This window comes from Dreissena polymorpha, chromosome 9 (genome assembly GCF_020536995.1).
Source record: "Dreissena polymorpha isolate Duluth1 chromosome 9, UMN_Dpol_1.0, whole genome shotgun sequence".
Lineage (NCBI taxonomy): Eukaryota > Metazoa > Mollusca > Bivalvia > Myida > Dreissenidae > Dreissena > Dreissena polymorpha.
Window position 1 is genome coordinate 56,516,395 of NC_068363.1, and position 26,682 is coordinate 56,543,076.

Consider the following 26,682-nt stretch of genomic DNA (forward strand, 5'->3'; position numbering starts at 1 on the left):
TTTTGCATTGAATACAAGTCACTTACGTGCGTTCGATTATTGTTAAAGCGTTAATTTGCGTTTAAAATGAAGATGCTCGTTTGCAAGAGAAATTAAGTCATCACTTAAAGGGTCAAACATTCACGAACGTTGGCAGTGATACGTTACCTGCGTATTAGTAAATAAAGTAACGTTATCCGACGTCGTTATGTAACAAGCTCCATGACGGTCAAGCGTTTAACTAAAATGGCAAAAAGTACATATTAAAATAAATTGAAAGTTAACGGTTACTATATTTTAACGCACGCCAGCCAATTTTTGTAGCTTCAATCTTGGACAGTTACGGAAATCCCCACAGCTGTTTATTTCATTTTGTATGAAACCTTCTCAATAATAATTATTTTATTGCAATATAAAATTTAATTGCCCACTTAATAGCGGCACTTTCGTTAAAATATTGACAGGCGCGTTTCGCTTGCCGTAGGGTCATCCCAACGATTCGAAAACTACTCAAAGCGCATGCGTACAACAGTATGTATAAAATTGAGACCGCGCCCGGAAAATCAGTGAGGAGACCGGCGATCATACAACAACAGGTAACTGAGTTTGTTCGTATTCATGTTATTGACTGTTGACGCTCATCTGACATCAGGGGCCTTTGTTTTAAAAAACTGGTCGCTAGTTTGTTTGTTTGTTTGGTTTTCAATGCTGCGGTAACACTAATATTTACTTGTTATGATGACTTCATAATTCATTTTCGTAATAAGTGACGATGGTTTCAAAATCCTTATAAAGTCAGAAAAGTTTGGACAACTTAATTATCTCTTTAGCTATTAAGATTTATATACGGTCAATGTATGATTCTGAAGTAAAAACTGAAAACGTTTGTTGTATGTGTATTTACAATATATTTTTTAACTCGTTTATCAATGTTTATAGTGTAAAATAAACCCTCGACGAATAAAAAAGAGGGAGTATAATCATTTTCTTTTTGATTGTTCAACTTACTTCAAATGTGATATTTTACTTCTCTGAAAGAAAGGATCGTGGAAGTTTGGTTCAGATACAATAAAACAACATTTAGTGTCACGCGTGCGGCAATAATATTTTATTTTGAATATCGGAAAAAAGTTAGTGGCATGGAGTCAAAAACTAATGATTAAATCTACATTATAGTTAAACAAGCGAACTAAAACTTGTAACTATAACACATATTTAAATGTTGTTTTGGGATAATCAACGCTCGAAATACATAATATGCATCGTGTTCTGAGAAAACTGGGCTAAATGCATGTGCGTAAAGTGTCATCCCAGATCAGCTTGTGCAGTCCGCACAGGCTAATCAGGGACGACACTTTCCGCGAAAATTGGAATTTTGCTCAGAAGAGACTTCATAATCTGGGACGACACTTTACGCACATGCATTATGCCCAGTTTTCTCAGAACGCGACTCATATATATATATATTAATATAATAAATTGTTAATTCCTCAGCTTGAATGGGCTGTGGTAGCGCGTAACATTTTGCTTCTAAAGGCCTCGGGTCCGAATCCCAATGAAACCATATGTTTTTCAAACAGTTCTTGTATTTATCTTAGATTATTCAAGACGTTACAGTTTTTTGTAGTAATACATTTTATCTTTTTTTTCGATTCCGTAATCAGTGAACAATCTCATTGAAATACCACAATTTGTCATCATTGACATTAGTTGCAATATTACGTTTGTCAATCGTATTTAAAGCGCTGACTTTATTTTATTTTATTCTACTTTGGGGTTCTTTTAAATGATATGTTAACAAATCACGTTAATGTTATTAGCGGATGGTTCTATATGCGACAAGTATGCGTTCCCATAATAATTTGATTGTTTCTTTATTTTGTATTCCGGGTTGATTGTTCGATCATCTCGAGGAATCATATTCATAAACATTAATGCTAGCATACCAAAATAATGCTGCATAGAAATTCGGAAGAGTCCTGCCATGAATTAGATTATTAACGTGGGAGATGGATAAAAGTTGGACAAAAAGTATGGCTGACCTACCAACCATATTTTAGAGATATTAGTAGAAAATCAACAACTTTTTGCACAGGTGTCCGCGAAATTGATGTCGATTTACAATGTGCGTTTTTTTTTTTGTTAACGAACAAATTGTTTTAATTTCTCGCGTTTGATTTAAACCTAGAGGTTGTTATTCAGAGGCGCTTGACGGAAATCACATAATTTATTTATTGATTTGAGTAAATAGTTTTCAATTTAGGGTCATTTATCGGTCAATAAACAACAAGTAAGAAATATGACGGGGAAAATGTAAAGACAGTTTTTCAACGCACTGAAACAACTAAGTTTTTTATTTCCGAAAAAACAAGTTAGTTGAGCCGCGCTCTGTGAAAACCTTCCTTTATGCATGTGCGTTTAGTATCGTCCAGTTTAGCTTGTGCTAATCAAAGACGACATTTTCCGCTTTTAAGGAATGATTCGTTTCAAGGTAGTCTCTTCTAATCGGAAACCCAGTTTAGGCGGAAAGTGTCGCTCTTTATCAGCCTGCGCTGACTGTCTAGGCTAATCTTGGACGATACTAAACGCACATGCATTGAGGAAGAGTAACCCAGAGACACGGCATTTCGATTCCATTGTGACTAGGTTATATAACTTTATTGTGCTTTTTGTGGCCATGTCTTATGAAAAAATACACGACAACTTGAAAATACGATCTCAAAACAATCGACATTTATATTATACGTTTTTCCCTAAAATGAAAGGCATGCACATAATTGGCCGTAAACGATTATAAATTCTTAATTTTCTAGTCATAGATGTATGTCATAGAAAGTCTACGTCTTCATATTAAATTGTTAATTAAATTTGTCGTTTGCTGTTGAAGAAAAGGGATCCCATGTTCGGGACTGCAGTTTTTGAGTCAGAGTAGTTTAACAACAGTAATTGTTTTCATTTTTATTCTAACATATTAGCGAGTATCATATTAGATAGCATAAATGGCATACAGTATCTTAAAAGTTTTTAGGATATGTGGCCGTATTTCCTAAATAAGTTTCAAAGCCAACGATATGAATTTAAAAGTTGTGATTACAAACGATTGTAACATATTGATTAGTCTTTTCCTGCACAGCTATGCTAAGCTCTGGTCATATATATTATTATTTAACTTTTATTTAGCGTAATGTTTAACCCATTATGCCTAGTGGACTCTCCCATCCTTTTAAATTGGATCAATTTATTTCCAAAATTAGGTATGTCTAGTATATTTATTTTTATATTTAGAATATTTCTTACAGAACTTGCTTCAAGCAAACAGCGTAGACCCGGATGAGACGCCGCATCATGCAGCGTCTCATCTCTGGGTCTACGCTGTTGCAAAGGCCTTTTTTTCTAGACGCTAGGCATAATTGGGTTAAAATTATGTTCACGTGTTTCCAGCGATGAAGACACTAGTGCTTTCCCTTCTCTGCCTCGCTCTGGTGAGCGTGACCGTTAGGGGAACCGGTTACGGTTCCGGCCTTGGATTCGGCAGCACGGGAGGTTTCGGATTGTATGGTTCCGGTCTTGAGTTCGGGGGCGGTTCCGGTCTTGGTTACGGCGGCTTGGAAGCTATGGATCTTTCGGTTCCGGTCTTGGGTTCAGCGGCTTTGGAGGCTTTGGATCGTACGGTTCCGGTCTTGGTTACGGCGGCTTGGGAGGCTTTGGGTCGTATGGTTCCGGTCTTGGCTTCGGTGGCGGTTCCGGTCTTGGATTTGGCGGCGGTTATGGATCGTTTGGCGGCGGAAAGGGCTACGGCAAGGGAATCGGCAAAATTCCTTTCCTACCGGTAAATACACAATAACAATGAGGTATTATGAGCCGCGCCGTGCGAACATGAGGTTTATGCGGCCAACTTAACTCCAGACCAGCGTGAACTGGGCTTAATGCATTTACGTAAAGTGTCGTCCCAGATTAGCCTGTGCAGTCCGCACAAGCTAATCAGGGACGACACTTTCCGCTTTTATGGTATTTTTGGTTTCAAGGAAGTCCCTCCTTACCGAAATCAAGTTTAGGCGGAAAGTGTCGTCCCTGATTAGCCTGTGCGGGCTGCACAGGCTAATCTGGGACGACACTTTACGCACATGCATTAAGCCCAGTTTTATCAGAACGCGACTCATATGTGTCTATTTTATATACGAAGAGTTTAATATATTCAATATGTATTATTTTAGGGAGCAGTGTTTGCAGATTATAATATGTGCATTACATAGTGTTCCGTTCATTAATGATTTCAAAAGGACAATGCTATGTGCAAGATTGATTCCTTGTGTATGCATGAACTAACTAATGTTATCGTAAAACAGACGAAATCAACGCCAGTTGTGTTTCTGTTTCATTATTATTTTGCACATGGATGGATTTTTTTCCCTCAAATATTGCTGTCATTAAAAGTCACATCCGGTTAGTCAAATCCGCTCAAGACGCGCTTACATTGACCAGTAGATGACAACTGAAATGTACATGCATGGCCATAGGGCGTTTGCCATTGGCTCATCCTTACGAAGTCCTGAAGCTATACAAGTTCTGACATTTGTGGCTGACGGTGAACTTTGAACACCGGAAATGGACGTTTTCTTCACAGAGTTTATACATTTTAGTTAATTAATCATGCCGTTTTGTGAATTAAATTATTAACAAAACGCCCACTATGACTATGACACTAAATTGGACTTTTGCTAAGAAGAGACTTCATTTAAACGAAATGTCTTAAACGCGGAAAGCGTCGTCCCTGATTGGCATGTACGGATTGCACAGGCTAATCTGGGACGACACTTTACGCACATGCATTTAGCCCAGTTTTATCAGAACACAACTAATGTGTGATCTATTTGAGCCTCGAACTGGTAAAACGGGGCTTTATGCATGTGCGTAGAGTGTCGTCCCAGATTAGACTGTGTATCCATCACAGGCTAACCAGGAACGATACTTTCCGCTTGTGTGGTATTTTTCGTTTTAAGAAAAATCTCTTCTTAACGAAAGTTGACTTAAAGCGGAAAGTTAGCGAACACTTTACGCACAAGCTCCGTTTTCCCAGAGACATGCTAATAGTATTCGCCCTTTAACGTCATCACCATGTTTGATATTGGCCCATAAACATAACATGTCGTGTGAAAAGGCATTAATAAACAGATTCGTTTGTTCACATTTGTTTCACAACTTGTGACATGATTACGGTTTCGTGGAGAATGACGCCGGCGGTGATGTGATCAAGGTCAATCCTGTTAAATCTCTGCTGGTAGGAGGTTACACGACGACATGCTGTGCGAATCAATCTCTCGCAAACCGGATACGTTCGTTTTACGGTATTCTCTGTCTGAAGGTTTCTTGGAAATAGTACTAACTTTATGGCATCGTCACCTGATCATAACCTTCAAACGCATCGCACAATACCTTCCAGACTGTCCAAATGGCACATGGTTTTTACATTAGTCACAAACAAATGCCATCTACGTTTAAGAACATGAAAATAGTATAAAAGGAATCAAAATTATTCTGTTAACCGATAATTAATGATAATTAACAAAACAAACTTTTTTGTTTGAAGTCCTTAAAAAAGACCATTTAAATGTGGTTTTTACCGATTTACCTTATGTACAACAGTCCGGGCCTGCAGTCCTCGTCCACTGCATATGTGTTCGGTGCGAGCAACTCTGCTACATTTTTAGTTACTATGCTTTTAGGTCACAATTTACTAAACATTTTCCTTATATAATTCAATGTAAAAGCGACCACTTTCAGCAAAAATAAATGCAGCATTTTGCACATTGAAACCCCCATGATGATGCCTTTTCTTAAAGGGCATTCAAAACAGAATCGGTGCCAGCAATGCAAAGTTATGACATGCACAACGATAGGAAAACCGCGACACTAATCAAAATGGTTGTTTTAGCACCTTGTTTTTTCGGCAGTTTTCTAGAGGAATGTACCCGTTTTCTAGTGGGGTGTAACCTGTTTCATTGCGCTGTTCGGTACAATGTAACCTTAATATCTCGACTCTACGTTCCAGGTACCGCGATACCCGATCCCCATTCCCGTGGTCCCGGTCGTTAAAGTGCCTAGGCCGATTCCCGTGGAAATCCTGACAGTTGCCAAGGTTCCAGTTGGTACGTAACCACGGTAACAGTTAAAGTAACGACTTGATTTATGGAAGCAAAGAGCGAGGAAATTTGTTTTACTGAGCTTCAACTGTGGCGCCCCAGGAAACCCGATACCTTGCGGGTCGTGTAATACCATAGGGGACAGTGCTGTGCATTTTGGCATGAACTTACATAGGGTAAGTAAATGGGAAAAATTAAATTTTCAAAGTCCAATTTGAAACAACTGTGTATTAACATTGATAACAAAGGTATTGGCCTACATGTAGAAAAAATTCTGACAAATTTTCTTAAAAAATGGTATTACACGACCCGCAAGGTATCGGGTTTCCTGGGGTGATTGTGGGAGCAGCTTTTTATTACAATACGTTTACGTGTTCTTTTAACAAAATATTATATTTGTAATTATAAACAATATTTGGGCCGCACTCTTGGAAAACTGGGCTTCAAGGGACCTTTTTACAGATTTTGGCATGTATTGTAGTCTGTCATAATTGCTTTAAAATTTATATTGATTAATATTAACATTTAAACTAAAGAGCTTAAGGAAAAAAGAATACATTCAAAGAAAAAAGAGAGAAATTCTCAATTTGGCTTAAACCACTGATCCTTTGGAGTAAAGGCATTCGTGATCATACAGGGTTATGCGTATTTTATACTTTATATAAGCAGTCATTGTAGTGGCGCAAAATATAATGATCACAACAGAACTTTCAAAATTATTCAATCTTACAATTTATCATTTTCAGGTTTTTAAATCGTCAAAAGGTGCATATAAAGGATATTTTGAGCATGGTAAATGTTCAGTAGTATTGTTTCCTCGCAAGTACAATACCTGCAACGACATTTGTGAATCTGAAACACTTTATTCTATTTTGTCAATTTCCCAAAACGTGAAAAGTTGCACGTTCGTAACACGTAGTCTCAGATTAGCCTGTGCAGTAAGCAGGGATGATTGTGAACGTTTAAGTAAGTCTGTTCTGGACGAAAATTTAGTCAAGGCGCAAATTGTCGTCCCTGATTAGACTGTGAGCGCTGAACAGGCTAATCAGGGACAATACTGTACGCACATGCATGAATCCCAGTTTTCCCAGAGACTTGCTCATTTGTAATACATGTATATGTTTTGCTCATAAACAATATTTCGATTATGTGTTTTGTTTAGCTCTCGTTTTATAAGCGTGAATACTTAACTGAAACGATAGTAAAGTTAAGCTTGCCTTCATCGTTAAACAAAAGGTTTTGACTCGATTTTACCAACTGAATACATCGTATTTTCCAGCAAAAGGAAAGGGTGGATACGGAAAGGGCCTGTCGGGTGGATTTGGAAGTGGATTTGGTAGTGGATTTGGTAGTGGATTTGGTAGTGGATTTGGTAGTGGATTAGGTGGTGGATTTGGTGGATATGGAAGCGGCCTGTTAGGTGGAATCGGTAGTGGATATGGAGGTGGATTTGGCGGATATGGAAGCGGCCTGTCAGGTGTATTCGGTAGTGGATTTGGCGGATATGAAGCGGTCTATCAGGAGGAGTCGGTGGTGGATTTGGTGGATATGGAAGCGGCCTTTCAGGTGGGTTAAGCAGTGGAGTTGGCGGATATGGAAGCGGCCTGTCCAGTGGAATCGGTAGTGGATGGGTGAGTGGAGTTGGCGGTGGATTGGGTGGATACGGAAGCGGCTTGTCAAGTGGATTTGACAGCGGGTTGTGGGTGGATTTGACGGATTTGGAAGCGGCCTGACTGGTGCATTTGACGGATACGGTAGCGGATTGTCGGGTGGATTTGGCGGATTTGGTAGCGTTTTGTCAGGCGGATATGGTGGATTCAGTAGCGGGCTCGACGGTCTGGGTGGTAATATCGGTGGATACGGTCTTGGGCCTGTTGGATTGGGCGTCGGTGGTTTGGGTAACGGTATCTGGGCCGGAGGACTGACAGGTACATGATATTAAGTATTGATCAGCGTTGATAAAATTAATTAAGAATACGTTGATGCAATCTATATAAATACAAACGAGTACTGATGTCAACACTTGTGTTATTAACATCATAAGTCGTCTGTAGAATCTGTTGGAATTCAATAAACATGTATGGCTATAATACTTTTTTTTCTCACCACCGTTCTCGTCAATATGTTTCAATCATATTCAAAACACTCGCCAACGGTGCCAATTCCAAAACACGTTTTTCACGTTCAACATATAAATAAGCAGGCGGCTGGGGAGGTAGCAACGTTGGCGCAGGATGGGGGACCGGAAACCTCGGATCCAGTGGCTGGGGAAACGGAAATCTCGGATCCAGTAGTTGGGGAACCGGAACCGGCTGGGGGACCGGAAACCTCGGATCCAGTGGCTGGGGAAACGGAAACCTCGGATCCAGTAGTTGGGGAACCGGAACCGGCTGGGGGACCGGAAACGTCGGATCCAACGGCTGGGGAACCGGAACCAGCGGCTTTGGAACTGGAACTGGCTGGGGGACCGGCTGGGGGAACGGAAACATCGGAACCAGTGGCTGGGGGACCGGAACCGGATCGGGGATCGGTAACATCGGAACCAGTGGATGGACGGCCGGAAACATCGGATCCGCCTCTTGGGGGCAAAGGTGAGCATGCCAATGGTTAACAACAATTTTGACAATTTAACCAAGTCGTTTATGAAGCATTGATGCATAGCTGAATAAAATAAAACCGGATATTTTTAAATCATTATAAAATCATTAGGCTATTCAATTATAATTTTTATAATATACGAAGTAACAAAATTCCTAACATTTGCTGAGACTTAAATAAATTTCAATGTAGCATACAATGAAACTCCCAAAAGCAAATAACCTTTCATCTGCATATGCGGCCTTGCATTATAAAACTGTATTGTAAACCCATTTATTCCTAGTGGACTCTCCCATCCTTCAAAATAGGATCAATTTATTTCCAAAATTAGGTATGTGTAGTATATTTATTTCTATATTTAGAATATTTCTTACAGCAATTCCTTTAAGCAAACAGCGTAGACCCAGATGAGACGCCGCATCATGCGGCGTCTCATCTGGGTCTACGCTGTTTTGCCAATGCCTTTTTTTCTAGACGCTAGGCATAAATGGGTTAAATGCATTTTACATTATACAGTGGTGTAACCGGAAGATTCCCAACTATACATTTAACAAAAAGGTAAGATAGACGATAGCTTTTGAATACGAAATGGTCAAGTTACAATTGTGATGATGCTGTCGAAGACGACGACGATAATGATGGTGGTGGTTGTGGTGATGATAGTGATTGATGATGAAGATTATGATGGCGGTTGTGGTGGTGATGATGATGATTATGATGATGATGATGATGATGATGATGATGATGATGATGATGATGATGATGATGATGATGATGATGATAATGATGATGATGATGATGATTATGATAAAAATAATAGTTATAATTTAAGGATTAATAATTGTGAGGATTGCTATGGTTATTATGATGACGAGATAAAGAATGACGTTGGTTTGTATTGTTAATGGTAGTTGTTCATAGTAACAGTGATGATAATGATTGTTGCTGCTGCTGATTGTGATGAGGGCGGGGGGACTAAGAATATACATGTAATGAATTGAAAAGTTTTAAAGTAATCATTGAAAAAATTACTGTTTTAGAGTGGTTATTTATATAAATTATTATTATATTGTTATTATTTGACTACGTGTGATGATAGATGTTAGTAATCAGTATTTCTCACTACAGGCCTCACTTAACCCAGTTATGCCTAGTGGACTCTCCCATCCTTCTAAATTGGATCAATTTATTTCCAAAATAAGGGATGTCTAGTATATTTATTTCTATATTTAGAATATTTCTGACAAATAATTTCTTTAAGCAAACAGCGCAGACCCAGATGAGACGCCGCATCATGCGGGCGTCTCATCTGGGTCTACTCTGTTGCAAAGGCATTTTTTTCAAGACGCTAGGCATAAATGGGTTAAATTAATTAATTTCAGATGAATCCTAGTGGATGTTGGGCCTTGTTACGCCGCGATGCTGCTGTGCTGTACATTCCTGTAGATATCATCCTCATTGCTGTACCACAACTACCCTTTTAGTGAACACCTTTTTGTTTCCTCTATGATATGAACATATTTCTGGTCGCTGTTGAAGTGTATTTTCATGATTAAACGATTGTTAAAAAACGTGTTGCGTAAATGGTACTTTATGATACAATATCATTTTGTAGCGAAGGAGTAAAAAGCATAAACATAAGTCTCGCAATAAACGACCATACAGTATACAAGACTGTCATGTACAATAAGATGAATGCAGTCGTTTCAGTTCAATATTTAAAGGGGCCATTTCACGTTTGGAAGATTTACACATTAAAGAAAAGTTGTTTCCTAAGGAAAAGGAAACAGCCGTCTGCCAGTGTTACTGGATAGTTACATATCGAAAAAGTAGGAAATATTTGAACAAAATAATTGTTATAACAGCTACTGTTTGTGTTATTCCTTTTTTTAAACTGTGCATTAAATTACCTGTAATATGATTACAAATAAGGGTGTTTAAAAAGGGCATATTGACGTTATTTGCCCCTATATGTGTAAGCTTGAAAAACAGTGTAAGTTTCTTCTTTTCAAGCAGATATTTATATATTAACAATGTTATGAAGATAAAATCATTTATAAAACGTATACACGGGTGCGTGTCTTAATTCGTCATCTGTTTTGGATGGGAATTCAACTAAAAATCCAAACTATAACTGAATTGTCTTTTTTATTAAAGACAATGACAAGCCTTTGATCGGAACATAACATTGACCTAAAAGAATTGGCTTTATGAAGCCATTAGATTAGGAAGTAAGTAACAAAAATACGTGACGCACCCATAGGACCCCTAAAAATCGTGGGGCACATAGGCAGTTGCCTACTGTGTCTAATGGGAAATCCGGTACTGGAAGTCGCCCGCAGATACATTTCTTTTAGACTTTTCCTTCATTGAGTACAGTTTACCCTCGTCTCGACTGTTTTCCCACGCTGTGTTCATGGACCAAGAAGATTTTATGCACGTCACTATATGTTCGAAGCTAGCCCTGCGGATATACTATCGGCGGAAGATGGTCGGGAGGAGCGTGTGGTTCAGAAGTGCTGGCGTGCCAATGCGGGCCATGCAGCAATGCAGACAGGGGCATTAAAGGGTGGCCATGTGAATGTCATGAATGTATTCTCGGACGCCAGTCCTAATTTCGCTCTTCATAACTGTACGAACTATCCGAAGTCGGGGGGGGGGGGGGAGCAGCATAGGCTGGGCAGCGCGCATAGAGCGGGAAGATATAAGGTTTTCTTCATAATTATCATTCGCAGAAGGAGCCCATCACTATGCCAGGCTTCCTTTTCGTGCGCATTATTGGTCTACCTGTCTCATAGGTCAACGTGCACTGATTTATTTGAATCTACTATAACTTAAGTTAAATCTCGGAAAACCGGAATACATTTGATATATTTTTCGCTCACAATAAATCTTTATCATCTCTCATGTCACTGGAATCACATCAATTAGCAGCCTCATGATCAGGTGAAGAAAGATCGTAAACAGCGGAACACTACGTCCACCACTGTGTATAGGCTTAAAGTCTGGTCAGGGTAGACCTTAGTTACACAAAATAAGTAATAACATAGCATGTTTTAACAATATTGGCAATGTAATGATATAATCTGATGTTACTTTGAACCAGTTGCTTATTATTTTAAGCAGATTAAAAATCCATAATCTCTGCCCAAGCCTGCGCGCATTGTTACTCTATTCCTCATGGATACAGATCTAGTTTTTATCGTCATACAATTGTTTGTGCTTTCTGTTTGTATTCTAAGGGGCGAAATTTGAAATCGTATGTGATACTTTAAGTGTTTGTGCTTTCTGTTTGTATTCTAAGGGGCGAAATTTTGAAATCGTATGTGATACTTTAAGTGTTTGTTTGACTTAAATGAAAACGTAACAAAGACATGCGGGTGGAATAGAAATAAACATAGTCAGTAATAAAAGACATGCGTCGGCCGGGAATCGAACCCGGATCGACTGCTTGGAAGGCAACCATGCTAACCTTTACACCACCGACGCCGCCATTTATGTGGAGGATTATTTAATATTTATATACACATATGATTTCTTTGCAAACAGTTCTGAATTTCAATATACTCGTCGACATTATTACAACCACTATTTCACATATCCTAAAGCTAGTGATATTTTGCGTGGTTTCATTTTTTTAATACAGTGTTTATTTTCGTTTTACGATGTAACTGAGGAAAGCACTTCCTGTTTAAATATGGCGTCGAATGTCGGCGAAGGCGATTCGAACGCGAACAAAAACGGTGAGTTGCAAATAATTATTCCCATTTATATTAATTGTTTAAGCCGTATCAAAAGATTTTTTCGTATGACACCAAGAAAGAAAATAATAAAACATTTTTACATTGTAAAACTGGCTCGTTAATCTATTTTATGAATTTCGGATGTAAACAATCCAGTTACCTCCCTTGCCGAATTCAATTCTTGATGCCGTTTTAGTAACTGATTAAGGATATCAAAATTAATGATTGAAATAGTGTGTATATTTTAAGACTGTGAACACATATCATCTCGTTTTGATTGCAGTTTCCTTTATTATTGTTTAACACAATAGAATGTATATTACACCTTTCATTTGGATTATGTCGGTCTGTATCTATCATGAACGACAACTCTGTTCTATGGACTTGTTGCAACTTGAGTGTGCATATTTATACTTGAGCTTCAAAGTCAATTCCATCTACTTGTGTAGTTGTTAAAATTGGAAGTTAAAGACATGGCTGCAGTTTGTTTTCAATGTAAGTAACGTTTTTTTTACTTTAAAAATATAAATAATTTATTGTTAAAAAATCATGACATAAGTAATAGATTTGTCAACAGTTTAAAACACATTGATGATTTAGTCTGTCATTACTATTGAATTAAAGAATTTGAAATTTTATTTGAATCAGATGGAATTTAAAATAAAGCTGCTACATGTAATGATGTGTAAAGGACTTTCTCACAGATACTCAATTTTTATTAACACAGTTTCAAAATAATAAAGAACACTGTATAAATTATGGAACAAATATCACAGATAATGTAAAATCATTCTTATGTACTAGAACAGATTTGTTTATGAATTATATAATTCAAAATTGATAATTATTAAGTGTTATCAGTGTGTGTAACTGTTTTTTTCATACAAACTCGGGGCCAGTTTTTGGCTCCATTCCTAATGCCAATGGAAAAAAGTATTTATGTTTCCTAAATGGGACCTAAGAATTCCCAATTGAAGGTTTAAACAAATAAATTTAGATCTCAACCTTTAGTTCATCTCCCATCCAGCTCTACAAGTTACACCTTAGAATAGTAAATAATATTTATAATAGTAAAAAAAACAACACTAAATTTGTAATTTCCCAATTTTGGTCAAAATGCCGTGATTTTTCCCAATCCCAAGGGACCTGACCCCAAAATGGTGAAAAACCCCCACTAGTTAAATACTTTAAACAATTGAATTATATGGACTTATTCTGTTGTTTTTGTTAAATTGTGTTGCGTGTCAATCAACCATATTAAGTAAAATGACTCTAAATATAAACCAGATCGGATGGCCAAGTGGCATTGACACTTAGCCTTTTGATGAGGATCTCAGAACGACTTTCCAACACTCCACTAACTGAGCTAGCCTGACTCGATGTCACTTAAAAATTGGTTTTCAAAATTATAATATTTTTTGTAGATGCTATGGACACAGAGGACCTTGGACTATTTGGGGATGAGGAAGACCTTGCCATGTCAAAGTAAGAATTGTTAAAGAGTTATGTTACTAGTTCTACCCTGGAATCAAAACCAATAACTTTTCAATAACTTTTCAATACAAATAAGGCTTTCGATTCAATTGTGATAAAATAAAAAAGTATTAAGCTAAGGGCTGTGTCAGAATTTTTTCTACCATGGTTGTCATCTAAACTGATACAATTATCATTTAAAACATAATTTTGTGATGCACAAATTGATTTTGAAAGAGTTAGGTTTGAGTGGACCCTTGAATACAATATGTCGTATGCAATAAGTATGCAACCTTTTTGCTTTCTTTAAGGTCTATAAAATGTCACAGTAGACACTAAGTCTGTGCTTATTCTTGATATGGATAATATTGAATGTAGATGTTCACAAACAAGCAGATCTTACATCATACATGTTCATGATGTGAATTAAAATCGTGCAAACATTGTCATTTAGGACAGGCAGTGATTTTTTTGCTTTAATTTGTTACAGCCTGTGCCATTTGAATTGGGAAAATTAGCGCGATAAACCGTGAAATTGGGAAAAATAGCGCGATAAACCATGAAATTGGGAAATATTAAGCATTATAAATAGGATTATAAGTAACAGAAGTGATATTGTTTTAAGTGCATGTTGAGGGAGTTTTCTAGAAAAGGAGTCTGGTCAAATCGGTGTTTTTTTTTAATCAATAAAAGTGGCAAGTTTGGGAATGATTTATGGACAAAAATGACTAAATTCAAGTTATATATTATGTAAGATGTTTAAAAAATAAAGTTGAGACCTAGATTTAAGAAATCATAATTAAGTTATATGAGACTTTTTTTTTTTTTTTGAAGTTGGGCTTTTTTTGGGAAATTTTGGTCAGAATTTTGGGAAAAAACGTGCATTTTTGCGATTGGGAAGCAGCCGAAATTCGGCTGTAAATTAGAGCAAAAAAAATCACTACCAGGCTAAATTGTATTTCTGTGTCATTACATTACACAAGGTCATCCTTGCCTTATGGACACAGGTCTACTTTTAAATAGTTTAGAAATTTTTCAAGCACAAAGAGCTCTCTCCAAATCACTTAGATTATTTGATATTGAGTTATTAATTTGCTTACAAGCTGTGATTGGTAAAATTTCTCTAAAGAAAATTATCAGCTTAATACTATAAATAAGGATTCATTTTAGGAATAACATCAACACAAAAATTGTACATTTTCAGATTTTTTTTATTTTAACCAAATACGTCAAATGTGTAGCCTGCACCGACAGCTTTGATCATTGTTGCTTGATGTAAGCAGTGCTTGACATTTGTTAGGGATATTGTAATGCACATTTTAATTCAACAATAAATGTTATTGTTACATAATGTCTGTTTGTTTATTTCAGTTCTAGCATCACAGATACCAAATTTGACTTAGTAATAGGCAACATTGAGGATATTGTTATGGGTAAGTACAATTTTAAGTATCCATACGCACAATTAACAGAATTTAACACAGTGTTAAGCATTTGTCAATTTTATTTTTTTTGCGCTAAATGTTACGTTAGTGTAAATAAAAGAGCACACAACTACAATAATACAAAATCTTAAGGCAACTTTAACTCCATAATTGCACAATTTCTTTCAATTGCATTATCTCTGGGTGCATAATTTATAAATAGCAATAAATAAAGTCAATACTGGTAGCTGTTCAATATTGAACCATAATCTTTTCATTGTAATGACCTGTGTTTGCCCTTTCCCACTCTGAATCAAAGTGGGAATAACTATATGCATTCAGCATACAAGCAGAGCAGCCTGCAAGGTATTCAGGTTTTAATGCTGTTTGCTGCTCATCAGTATCTTAGGGCTGCAAATGCAGCCGCTAAATCTTAAATTTATGAAGAAAGTTCTTTAATTAAATTTGATTTTCTCAGGGACTTCAAATGGGTCAAAATGCTTATGTGAGCAGTAAAGAGTTAACTACCAAGATTAAGATTCATAATCCTATTCAAAGAGTTTTAATACTAATCTCTATGACCTAAAAATACAGTACCAAATGAATATATCCTGAACTGAACTTATCTTGAAATATAATTAAGGCAATTATGACTTTTACACCATCACAATTGTACACTTGCACAATCATTTTGGCAATTTTAGCATTGTGTATGTAAAGGCTCAAGAAATGCTAAAAAAATCAAATGTTAACATGGTCACCATGCTTAAGAATTTAGAGCCATTTTTGTAACATTTGTTTATATTATGTTAATAATCAATTCAAGTTGTTTTCACTATATGTAATATGTTTTTTGGAAGTTTGTATTTGTACACATTTCTGGTAGATAAAGTAATGATACCTCATTTAATTTATAATGTGCATAATTCAGCATATACATGTACTGTTAGTTTAGGAAATTTGTAAACATTAATTTATAGTTAAATATTCAGTTCTCAATGTTTTTTTTTGTTTTTCAGAAGAAGAATTTCAAACAATGCAGCACAATTTCTTAGAAAAATATTATAATGAATTTGATGACACAGAAGAAAATAAATTTATATACACAGATATTCATAGAGAATATGTAAGTAATCCTGTTGACATATTTATAAACAGATTTCTAGACTTTACAATAATCTGAGATTAAAAGTGATAAGGAATTATCCAATTGTTATTAGTAATTGTTTATGATTCTTTACAATTTATTTAATGCTATCTTCTACCCATTGAATTTCACAATAAAAAGGGGAATGTTGCCGTTTAAAGTAATATTATATATTTTGGTAGCCAAAGTAAATAAAACTAACTTTATAAGGAATGTTGTACGGCTATGTGAAATAATAGTTTTAAGTCATACATGTTGTGTTTTAAAGTATTTGCATTTATATTAGCACTTAACATCATACAATTTTGTTTACTGCATTATAAAGGTAAAGTTTACACTTAGAAAAAGAAATTGCAATTATTTTCAATTGGTAGGTGTTCACATGGAAATAAAGCCTACCAATATTTTTACTTTGCCGTAAACAAATATGAAAACATTAAAACTGAATAACTGGTTCTAAACTGATACTTTTTTATCTCATTATATTTTAATTGGACTTTTCTGTTAGTAGTGCATCAAACCCTTTCCTACCCTTTCAAATAGAACTAAAAATAAAAGGTTTACCTTTTTATGCCCCCCTTCGAAGAAGAGGGGGTATATTGCTTTGCTCATGTCGGTCGGTCGGTCGGTCCGTCCACCAGGTGGTTGTCGTATGATAACTCAAGAACGCTTGGGGCTAGGATCATGAAACTTCATAGGTACATTGATCATGACTCGCAGATGACCCCTATTGATTTTGAGGTTACTAGGTCAAAGGTCAAGGTCACGGTGACCCGAAATAGTAAAATGGTTTCCGGATGATAACTCAAGAACGCATACGCTTAGGATCATGAAACTTCATGGGTAGATTGATCATGACTCGCAGATGACCCCTATTGATTTTGAGGTCACTAGGTCAAAGGTCAAGGTCACGGTGACCCGAAATAGTAAAATGGTTTCCGGATGATAACTCAAGAACGCATACGCCTAGGATCATGAAACTTCATGGGTAGATTGATCATGACTCGCAGATGACCCCTATCAATTTTGAGGTCACTAGGTCAAAGGTCAAGGTCACGGTGACCCGAAATAGTAAAATGGTTTCCGGATGATAACTCAAGAACGCATACGCCTACTAGCATCATGAAACTTCATGGGTAGATTGATCATGACTTGCAGATGACCCCTATTGTTTTTGAGGTCACTAGGTCAAAGGTCAAGGTCACGGTGACCTGAAATAGTAAAATGGTTTTCGGATGATAACGCAAGAACGCATACGCCTAGGATCATGAAACTTCATAGGTAGATTGATCATGACTCGCAGATGACCCCTATTGATTTTGAGGTCACAAGGTCAAAGGTCAAGGTCACAGTGACCCGAAAAAGTAAAATGATTTTCGGATGATAACTCAAGAACGCTTTTGCCTAGGATCATGACACTTCATAGGTACATTGATCGTGACTCGCAGATGACCCCTATTGATTTTCAGGTCACTAGGTCAAAGGTCAAGGTCACAGTGACAAAAATCGTACTCACACAATGGCTGCCACTACAATGGACAGCCCATATGGGGGGCATGCATGTTTTACAAACAGCCCTTGTTATTAAATCGTTTTTTATTAAAACCAACTCAACAGCCTTGGTTTTATTTCTAAATCTAGGGATATCGACCCTGAAGTTAAGGGTTTTAGTGTAAGCTTAAGGAAGTTAAGCCCCATAAGTTTTTATGCTCAAACCTTTAAATTTGGGGTTTATTGTAAGCTCAAACTCCAAAATGAGTGGCTTTTGAGAAAGCTAAGTCCACACATTTAGAGTATTTAGTGTTACTACAAGCTCAAACCCATAAATGAGTTTTTTTTTAGTGTAACCTCAATCCTGAAATAAGGTTCTTTATTACTGTAAGCTTGTTATTTATATTGATGAGGGAAATGATTCGATTTCAGGTGAGTTTAATAGAGCATTACTTAGAAGAGGAATTGAGTCAGCGGCTCCCAGGCTTCAGTATGGCTGAGTTCATCCAAGAGGTCATGTAAGTATGCGCTACCTATCCAAATGAATTATGCTCTGGGCAAACCGGTCTTAATGTATGTGTGTTAAATATCTTCTCAGATTAGAGTGTGCAGTGTCAGTTTTTGTTTACAGTCGAGACATGCTTCTGGTTTCTGTCAGGCGCACTTCTTCAAGTAAAACATGTATTATGGATTTAGGATGATAAGTGTAAAATATAATATATTAAAATATTTGCAGTAAATAACAATTGGTTGTTTTGTTTGTTTTAGGGGGAGAAAGGATGAGTTAGAGGGCGAGATTTTTGAAATGCTTCATACCTTCAACGATTTTATGTCTTTCAAAGAAATGTTCCTAGATTTCAAAGCAGTAAGTATGGCAACTATATGCTGTGGTCACTTTAAGGTTTATTGACTAAAGAGAATGTTTATTTGTTGGGATATTTTATTCATTTATATTCCCTTTGTCAAGACCTAAAAATAAGTGAAACATAAAATGTTTATTTTAAAATCAAAACAAGCTTTTTTTAAATTATATCCAATATAACATTGTTTAAATTAAAAGGGAGTCATTGCTTACATTGTAATGATGAGCCAGAGCCTGTTCAATGTAATAATTATCTCCCCATGTCTGTTTCAGGAGAAAGAAGGCAGAGTTGTGGATCTTAGTGTAGGTATCACTGTGACCCACTTGGGTTCAGACTTTTGCCTGGATGGGTCAGCGTTTTCATTGTCTGGACACTCTTATGGACCGAGTAAGCATTGACCACTGACCAAGCATTGACCATTGACCCCAGCCTTGACCTCTCACCAGAGCCACTCTGGATATTATTGACGTTCTAATGTTGTGCTTCAGACCTTCACTCTGTTTGGAGGCTGTTGAAATATTTATTCTTATGTATTCTTACTTGAATTGAAAAGTTGTGAATGTGTATTCAATAGTTTATTAATACATTGATATAACATAATATAATTCATCTTTGCAAATGGTTTCATGTGAAGGGAATAAATGTAATTAATATCTTAATGTGACTTTATAATTTTATAAAATATCTTATATTCACAGACTAGCAAATCTGAAGAGATGTTATTTGTTAAGCTTGAATATGTTTCAGGCACATTACTTTGTAAAGTGACTATGTTAAAATGTTGAAAACCTGTTATAGTTAAGTCTATTTCCATCAATGTTTATAATTGATGTTAAATTATCTCATGAAAATAACACTCTTTTTCTATTAAAATATGAGTTGTCAGATAAATAGAAAGCATATTGTTTAAGTTTTAAATATGTGCAAGTTCCATTAATGCATAGTAAAGTATTACAATATAAACATATTTTGCACCTGTTATTAAATATATAGCCAGTGAATGTTATTTACAAATACTCTTATACCTCATATCCGTCCCAAAACAGAGGTCTCTTAGTTTTAAAATAATTAACCTTCAGTTTTATTTTAATTATAATTAAATATGCATATTGTAACTATATATTCATTTTTCCAACCACTGCTAGTTGCATTGTATAGTGCTGTAGGATAGAGTGAAGACTTACGATTATTTTCCGAATATTATGTGTTCACGTCTATATTTATTTTAAGTGTATAAAAACCTCATTTACATTTTCAATATTTTTAGCTTGACTATTATATATGAAATATATGTAGTGGAGCTATCCAACTCACCCCGGTGTCGGCGTTGGTGTTTGGGTTAGGGTTAGCGTGCAAATGTTAAAGTTTTCGTACTACCCCAAATATTGTCCCTTGACATATTGCTTTCATATTTTGCATACTTGTTTACCAACATGACCCCAACCTATAAACAAGAGCAGACAACTCTATCAAGCATTTTGTCATAATTATGGCCACTTTTCCACTTAGAATATGCAGCAAATGTTAAAGTTTTCGTACTACCCCATTTATTTTTATTGTCCCTTGACATATTGCTTTCATATTTTGCATACTTGTTTACCAACATCACCCCAACCTATAAACAAGAGCAGACAACTCTATCAAGCATTTTGTCATAATTATTGCCCCTTTTATACTTAGAATATGCATATTATTGATAAATCTATGTTAAAGTTTGCGTTCTACCCCAAATATTTCCTATATCCTTTGACATATTGCTTTTATATGTTGCATACTTTTTTACCAACATGACCCCTACCTATAAACAAGAGCAGACCACTGTATGAAGCATTTTGACATTATTATGGCCCCTTTTACACGTAGATAATTGAACATTTTGCTTAAATTGCCATACCTTCTTTATTTATAATCACATTTTATTATTAGTTTGACAAAACAACACTTACCTGAATACCACAATGGATTCCACCCAAACAATACCCCATGCCCCTACCCAGAATCCCCCTCAAACCCCCCCCCCCCCCCCCATTTTTTTTTAAACATCATCTAATAAATTACACACCCCACATTATAACCCCCTCTCCCCCCCCAGCCCCCTCCCCCCCCATTTTTTTTAAACATTATCTTATAAATTACCACACCCCACATTATACCCCCATCTCACCCCCCTTACCCCCCCCCCCCAATTTTTTATTTTTTTTCTATTTTTTTATTTTTGAAAGATCATCTAATAAATGACCACACCCCATATTATACCCCTCTCACCCCCCCCTCCCCCCAATTATCTGAAAATAATTGTCTTTTGTAAAGAAAAACATGTGAGTGTAAGGAAATGTTTCACATTAGATTAGTTTTCCCAACAACCTGGGTATATTTATTTTACGTTTTTACATGATCTTTGGCTGTATTAAGTAAAAGTATATCATGGTTGTTAAAAAGACTATATGTGGTTTTTATTTGAATTCTGTAACGTCCTTCTTTAAAACATTCCGAAATATCAAGCTGTTATTTATCTTGTTGACGTTTTCATGTTCATTGTGTACGATCTTTTGCATGTTATGTTCCTGCCATGGCAGAGAAAAGACAATAAAATCTTGATGAAAACTTTAATGCGTACGGTTTATGGTATGTTAAGAACATCATCATTTGTGATTCAACACTGATGTTAATTATGGATTATTTTTTAACAACGAATTTACTGCACAAGACATGTATTTAAATTGTCAAGAAACAAATCTGACGACGCAGGACTTCGTCTGAGAAGGAAATCCAGCAATATGTGGGAACATAAATTGCAACCAACTTAATAAAGTGTACAAATAATAAGGATTCATCAGATATATTAATCAACTGAAATAAAATTTATCCTTTGTTTGAATATAGATATCATTTTTTTACATCTTCCGAACTTGACTGAATTAGCTTTTCATGTGGTCTCCATTTTTAGCTCGGCTGTTTTCCGAGAAAACCTGAGGTATTGTCATAGCCAGCTCGTTGTCCGCTGTCTGCCATGCTAAATCCTTAACATTGGCTCTAAAATCAAAGTGCTTCCACTGACAACATTGAAACTTCACATGTAGATGCACCATGATGAGTTCTACACGCCACACCCATTTTTGGGTCGCTAGGTCAAAGGTCAAGGTCACTGTGACCTCTAAAAAAATTCTTTAAAGCTTTCATTTATTCAAAACTGCTACCCCAGCCGAGCGTTGGCAACCGTTATGTGACCTCTTGTCTGATTATACAAACGGTAAGAACACAACTGCAAGATGAAGCTCATTGCTTGCACCGAAGAAATAGCAGACGACTTAGGATCAATATCAACAAAAGTGATTAAGGTGTTCTATCAGATCAACCTTCACAAACTCGCACAATAACTCACTTATTTGAGTGCATAGAAACATAACTACTTTGAAACAGTTACAGAAAATAGTGTCTCCACCAGCATGTTTGCTCTCAATGCTTGTAGTATCAAGCATCCCCATGCATCGGCCCAAAAGTCGAAGTTCGTTCCAGGGTATTACATCATAAGAAATATGACTGGGTTCTGTAGTATACTTAGTATGTAGCATCCCCATCGATCGGTCCTTAGTCCATTCCTCATCTTTATAGCAATGCACTGTCTGGATGTGTCAAGAGTCATATTCATCTGTTTGCAGACGACACTTCTCTAACTAACATAAAACTCGATCAGACGACACTTATCTTCCTCACATAAAACTCGATCAGATGACACTTCTCTACCTCACATAAAACTCGATCAGACGACACTTCTCTACCTCACATAAAACTCGATCAGACGACACTTCTCTACCTCACATAAAACTCGATCAGACGACACTTCTCTACCTCACATAAAACTCGATCAGACGACACTTCTCTACCTCACATAAAACTCGATCAGACGACACTTCTCTACCTCACATAAAACTCGATCAGACGACACTTCTCTACCTCACATAAAACTCGATCAGACGACACTTCTCTACCTCACATAAAACTCGATCAGACGACACTTCTCTACCTCACATAAAACTCGATCAGACGACACTTCTCTACCTCACATAAAACTCGATCAGACGACACTTCTCTACCTCACATAAAACTCAATCAGATGACACTTCTCTACCTCACATAAAACTCGATCAGACGACACTTCTCTACCTCACATAAAACTCGATCAGACGACACTTCTCTACCTCACATAAAACTCGATCAGACGACACTTCTCTACCTCACATAAAACTCGATCAGACGACACTTCTCTACCTCACATAAAACTCGATCAGACGACACTTCTCTACCTCACATAAAACTCGATCAGACGACACTTCTCTACCTCACATAAAACTCGATCAGACGACACTTCTCTACCTCACATAAAACTCGATCAGACGACACTTCTCTACCTCACATAAAACTCGATCAGACGACACTTCTCTACCTCACATAAAACTCGATCAGACGACACTTCTCTACCTCACATAAAACTCGATCAGACTTTTCATAATTCAGTATGCATTTACCGATTTTGATAAACTTTGGATATTGTAAGGTTCTTAAATATATCGCTTCCATTTTAGGAATGTTTGGTAATGATCAATTACACTCAGGCTGAAAACTCCACTCATAAATATAAGTTTGGATAGATATTTCGTTCGGCATTTTTTTAATGTATGAAGCGTACTTGAAGACCTTGATTGGTGTTCCTTTTGGTCAGATATCTATCTATCTCTGTTTACTGCAACCGCTATTTCGAGTGTTATAGGCAGGATTATGGTCAAAGTGGTTAAAAAGAAAAGAAACACACAAAACATGGTTTTTAAGGAAAGATACATATTAAGTAAATCACATAAAAAAAAACGATGTGGGGCCGTTGTGGTCCGGGCCGTCATTAAGTACGACCGTCTTGTTTTCGACCGCTCTGATCCGACTCCAGCCGGTTCGGACAACAACAACAACAACACACCTTTTGTTTCGAAAACTTCGCAATCATGCCTCTTAAACCTAAACGAAAGGTAAATTAACAGGTCGTATTTTTAACTTGAAGTGCAAATTTGAAGTTTTGAATGCTGCAATAAGGCCTCATCATCTTTTTGGTGAAAGGAACTAGTACATTGTTAAACATCTATAGATAGTAGTTATCGGACGGTCTTATATCCGGAAGTTTTAATAATCGTTTTAATAATGTTTTGAATAGCCCCTTAACACCAAATACCACTGTATTAAAAAAGTGAGTAACGTAATTGTCGAACAAATGAAAACAATAAACAAAAAAGATCTGCCTTCAAATAATGATTTAATTCCAGAGAAATCCATGTAAAATTTGTTTCTTTACATGTTTAACTTAAACCACTTAAAGCTGATATTTCCATACACACTGAAAAAGCATTCACAACTTGCATGTTTGACCTATTTCCGGTGGAGGTACACCAAAAGGAAAGTATTCCACTTCATTTATAATTAGTATAAATACACTTTCTAGGTTCAAAACCAAAATATGACCAATATTGGCGCTAATGTGTTTGCGAACTTTATAAACACAAACGTCCGTTGTGTTCTATAAAATGTATAATAAATGGACATGATGAAATATACTGGCAATGAAATGTAATTATTACCACTTAAAATGTTCAACGGATATTATTTTCTCAATTTTCTCGCCATAAGTAATTAATTGCTCACCATTTGCATTTAACTTCTCATAAGAAACAACTGTTTACAGGAATTGTTGACAGTAAAGAAGTGTGATTATGATGCCCCATACCATCTTCAATGAACTGTTTAATTACTGTTGGATATAATGTCATTTTTAAAACTGTTATTTATTGTGACTCAATCTTCGATAAACGCGTACCTCATGACTGACTTAAAAAAGATAAATAATGGTTGCCAGAGAACCCTTCCCTCATACGCATTCTCGTTACACATTGGATGTGAACATCACAGCTTGGCTACTGGAGAGTTACCTGAGAATTTCTCAGTGTGCATCTGTGTCAGCATACATGGCTGTGTAATAAGACTTAATTATTTGATACTCTGATATCTCTTGTAATTGGATGATCTTTTATTATGTGGCTTTTATGGCAATTACAGTTAGGCCAGAATTTTTTAATAAAATGATTTTCGGACCCGCCGACTCCAATTTTTGACGAAACAAAAAAAAAAATTTTTAAATCTTTTTTTTTCGGATGCCAAAAGGTGGATTTTAAACATGAAACGCTTGCCGGGTTTTAGAAAAAGTTCAAATGAGTTATAAATCATCATAATAAACCCAGTTTTAATTACCCACATTAATACACGAACCTTCTTCATTGTGTACATGTGCTGGAATTTACCAACAGCTACGCCATCATTGTTTGTGCAAGAAGTTGATGAACGCTACAACGCTTTCATCAGCAAAGTCTGCTAATTTCCCAATAATTATGCAACCGTCAAATAAAATCCTGAATGGAATCGATTTGTAAGTAAATATTTTATTATTTCTTTACAATTTTATAAAATTGATAGTATTAAAATGACTAAAAAATATTATGAAAGCAATAAGAAAAGAACGATTTTAATTTAACAGGTGCTCGAAATGCGAAACCCATTTACGCCTATCAACTTTAAACATTCCATATTTTACGCACAAATACGGTCATATTTTAGAGAATAAAATTTTATGTGTTGTTTAATGTAGTTGTAGTGACGAATTTGTGCATATAATATGTGTTTTTTCGTTATTTTCAATGGGTACGAAACTTTGGTTTTGTTCCGAACTGGTTCGTACCAAAAGTTCAAAATTCGCAAAATCAACAGTTTCTAAAACGATTTCAAACCATGAATGTCAAAATAAAATAGTCAAGTTTATGGGGGTTATTATCGGATTAACAGCTCCTTTATGACATTGAACTATCAATTCTGTTATCCTGGGATAAACTGTCACGAAGATCAATAATTATAATGATTATTAGGGACGCTATTTCTTTAATCAATACCATGACAAAAACACATGTTAACTTGTTTCAACAGGCATTTGTGTTTAATAGTTCCATTATTAAAATGTTCTGGGAACGATTTATTTTAATTAAGATACCAACTATTTCTGAAATCAAAATTAGGTCCTTCACTCAATGTACTATATTTCGGATATGTTAAAATCCGGACATATATAAAGATAGACATTTATGTGTTGATTTGTTGTATATAGTTTGTACAAATATGTTTTGTGTTATTTCAGACAACAAGAATGGATGGTGGCAATTATCCTGGGTCTTTCTGTCAAGAAAAAGATGTGAAAAAATATTCATTTAATTGAACCTGGAAATCAACCACCACAACTAACAGAAAACCTTTTAACAAAAGGTGTTGTTTTAGAATTTGTGAAATTTGATAATAAACAGAAGTTGATGTATATCATGTCCAAATGACCAAATGTATAAACTGTTTAACAATTTTAATTGAGATGCTTTATTTTCTGATGTTTGATTTATTTTTCCTTTCAGATGATATATATTTGTGTGATTCTAGGTTTTAATAAATAATTCTGAAACATTTATGCAGCATACTGTTACATTATTGTTAACGTTATTATATTATGTTGGTTATCTGGTTTATCAAGTGGATGTTAGTTATGTAAAAATAAAGCTTTTAATATTAAGACTTATGAAGGTACTTATTGTTATTTATGTATTAACATACTTCTCAGAGTAATAAAAATATAGTAAATGCCATTATTCATTAATGTAGTAAGGTTCCTTAAATGATTTTCCTTATTGATTAAGTTTGAATTACGGGCGGTTTTCACACCATGATAAAGTGGCGACAACTTTTTTTGGGCCA

General features: G+C 35.9%; 3 protein-coding genes and 1 non-coding gene across 5 annotated transcripts in view; 3 read left to right on the forward strand and 1 right to left on the reverse strand.

Moving 5' to 3' along the window:
* The first annotated feature begins 225 nt into the window (after nucleotides 1-225).
* Nucleotides 226-8,730, forward strand: LOC127846066 (uncharacterized). Its single transcript, XM_052377244.1, has 7 exons — nucleotides 226-235; nucleotides 3,421-3,532; nucleotides 3,625-3,808; nucleotides 6,029-6,125; nucleotides 7,399-7,685; nucleotides 7,813-8,004; nucleotides 8,320-8,730. The coding sequence occupies exons 1-7, from the start codon at nucleotides 226-228 to the stop codon at nucleotides 8,728-8,730; spliced, it is 1,293 nt and encodes a 430-aa protein (XP_052233204.1).
* Nucleotides 8,731-12,134: 3,404 nt separating this feature from the next.
* On the reverse strand, nucleotides 12,135-12,206 carry Trnag-ucc (transfer RNA glycine (anticodon UCC)). Its single transcript has one exon. It is a non-coding gene; the product is annotated as a tRNA-Gly (tRNA).
* Nucleotides 12,207-12,279: 73 nt separating this feature from the next.
* Nucleotides 12,280-20,882, forward strand: LOC127845301 (ADP-ribosylation factor-like protein 2-binding protein). Of its 2 annotated transcripts, none has more exons than XM_052376128.1 (7): nucleotides 12,280-12,460; nucleotides 13,885-13,945; nucleotides 15,305-15,366; nucleotides 16,377-16,483; nucleotides 18,428-18,513; nucleotides 18,764-18,860; nucleotides 19,131-20,882. In XM_052376128.1, the coding sequence occupies exons 1-7, from the start codon at nucleotides 12,415-12,417 to the stop codon at nucleotides 19,254-19,256; spliced, it is 585 nt and encodes a 194-aa protein (XP_052232088.1). In that variant the 5' UTR covers nucleotides 12,280-12,414; the 3' UTR covers nucleotides 19,257-20,882. The 2 variants fall into 2 exon arrangements, with proteins under 2 accessions (XP_052232088.1, XP_052232089.1); XM_052376129.1 differs by lacking the exon at nucleotides 12,280-12,460 and adding an exon at nucleotides 12,691-12,955.
* Nucleotides 20,883-23,794: 2,912 nt separating this feature from the next.
* Nucleotides 23,795-26,682, forward strand: part of LOC127844672 (RNA cytosine-C(5)-methyltransferase NSUN2-like) — a 52,691-nt gene continuing 49,803 nt past the window's right edge. The window contains exon 1 of the mRNA XM_052375084.1: nucleotides 23,795-23,876. Coding sequence (XP_052231044.1) covers nucleotides 23,853-23,876 — 24 coding nt within the window. The 5' untranslated portion in view covers nucleotides 23,795-23,852. The remainder of the gene's footprint in view (nucleotides 23,877-26,682) is intronic.

Excerpts from the sequence above, each read along its gene's own strand:
- LOC127845301 (XM_052376128.1), top strand. The coding sequence starts at position 12,415 with ATGGCGTCGAATGTCGGCGAAGGCGATTCGAACGCGAACAAAAACG. Across the intron at positions 12,461-13,884 it reads TTCGAACGCGAACAAAAACG|ATGCTATGGACACAGAGGAC; the intron begins GTGAGTTGCAAA and ends TATTTTTTGTAG. Across the intron at positions 18,514-18,763 it reads GAGTTCATCCAAGAGGTCAT|GGGGAGAAAGGATGAGTTAG; the intron begins GTAAGTATGCGC and ends TGTTTGTTTTAG.
- LOC127846066 (XM_052377244.1), top strand. Across the intron at positions 3,533-3,624 it reads AGCACGGGAGGTTTCGGATT|CGGCTTTGGAGGCTTTGGAT; the intron begins GTATGGTTCCGG and ends TCTTGGGTTCAG. Across the intron at positions 8,005-8,319 it reads TTGGGCCTGTTGGATTGGGC|CAGGCGGCTGGGGAGGTAGC; the intron begins GTCGGTGGTTTG and ends CATATAAATAAG.